This window comes from Seriola lalandi, unplaced genomic scaffold, assembly GCF_002814215.2.
Source record: "Seriola lalandi dorsalis isolate HSWRI2012SDOR001 ecotype SW California unplaced genomic scaffold, Sedor1 jcf7180001976876, whole genome shotgun sequence".
Classification (NCBI taxonomy): domain Eukaryota; kingdom Metazoa; phylum Chordata; class Actinopteri; order Carangiformes; family Carangidae; genus Seriola; species Seriola lalandi.
In genome coordinates, this window is record NW_019447542.1 from 1 (window position 1) to 1,092 (window position 1,092).

The window sequence follows — 1,092 nt, forward strand, 5'->3', positions numbered from 1 at the left end:
ATCTGTGCACTGTAATGTGACTTTAGTATAAAGAACAACATTCTCAGTGGCTCTCTTTCTGTCTTTTTTTTTTTTATCTGCAGTGCACATACATCCAGATCCCTCAGGTGGAGCAGACTCATGCTGTCATCCTCAGCAAACCTGCCTGGATGTGGGGCGCAGAAATGGGAGCCAATGACCAGGGGGTCTGTATTGGGAATGAGGCAGTGTGGACCAGAGAGCCCGTCGTCCCCGGAGAGGCTCTGCTGGGTATGGACCTGGTCCGGTGAGCACCAAAAAGTCTTTGATACTGCATTCATCAGAAAACAATGATCTCTGTAGCTGAGGCAGCAACCTCCCACTGCGCCCTAATCAAATACAGTGTGGATATTGTATACTCAGTGGAAGTATTAACTTAATTCTCTCAGGCTTTGATCAGAAGGGTGTGTAGATTGTCACGAGCATGTTATGACAGGTGTAGTGAGTACTGTTGAAGCGTGCACTTATCTGTTCATGACTGTGTATACTCATACAGTCAGTATGGGGGGTTGCCAAGTGATTCTCAAATACAGTAAAACTTCCAAACACATGGTAGAGGAGCGCGTAAACATCGCCAACAATCTCCACTGATCTTCTCGGTTTGTGAAAAAGTCTAAATGATCAAACATTTAGTAGCTAAAAACATAAACAATAAATGACAATGAATATTTACCATTAGTAACTTAGTATCATCTGGAACAACATAACTGATGCCTTTTTGAAGAGGAAACTCACGTATTACATGTCTAAGTAACCCAGCATGACCTGTGATCATAAGACTGGGGCTGGAGCGTGGAGACAGCGCCTGGGCAGCGCTGACAGTGATCACCGGCCTGCTGGAGCAGCACGGCCAGGGCGGACAGTGCAAGGAGGATCCGGAGTCCTTCAGCTACCACAACACCTTCCTCCTGGTGGACCGCAACGAGGCATGGGTCCTGGAAACTGCTGGGAAGCTGTGGGTGGCACAGAAGGTCACAGGTGAGGACTGAGGGTTAACAACTGTGGGTGCAAAACGAAGGGTGCTGGTATAATGTAGACAAATAGGCTCTATAGGTGCTGAACTGGTGACTTTAT

The 1,092-nt window shown here is 47.1% G+C and overlaps 1 protein-coding gene across 1 annotated transcript; it reads left to right on the top strand.

Moving 5' to 3' along the window:
* Positions 1 to 83: 83 nt before the first annotated feature.
* LOC111656789 (secernin-2-like) lies at positions 84 to 996 on the top strand (the record flags this gene model as incomplete). Its single annotated transcript, XM_023408646.1, has 2 exons — positions 84 to 265; positions 797 to 996. Coding segments are annotated over 2 exons (382 nt in total), but the record flags the coding sequence as incomplete, so codon positions are not given.
* Between the last annotated feature and the right edge of the window lie 96 nt (positions 997 to 1,092).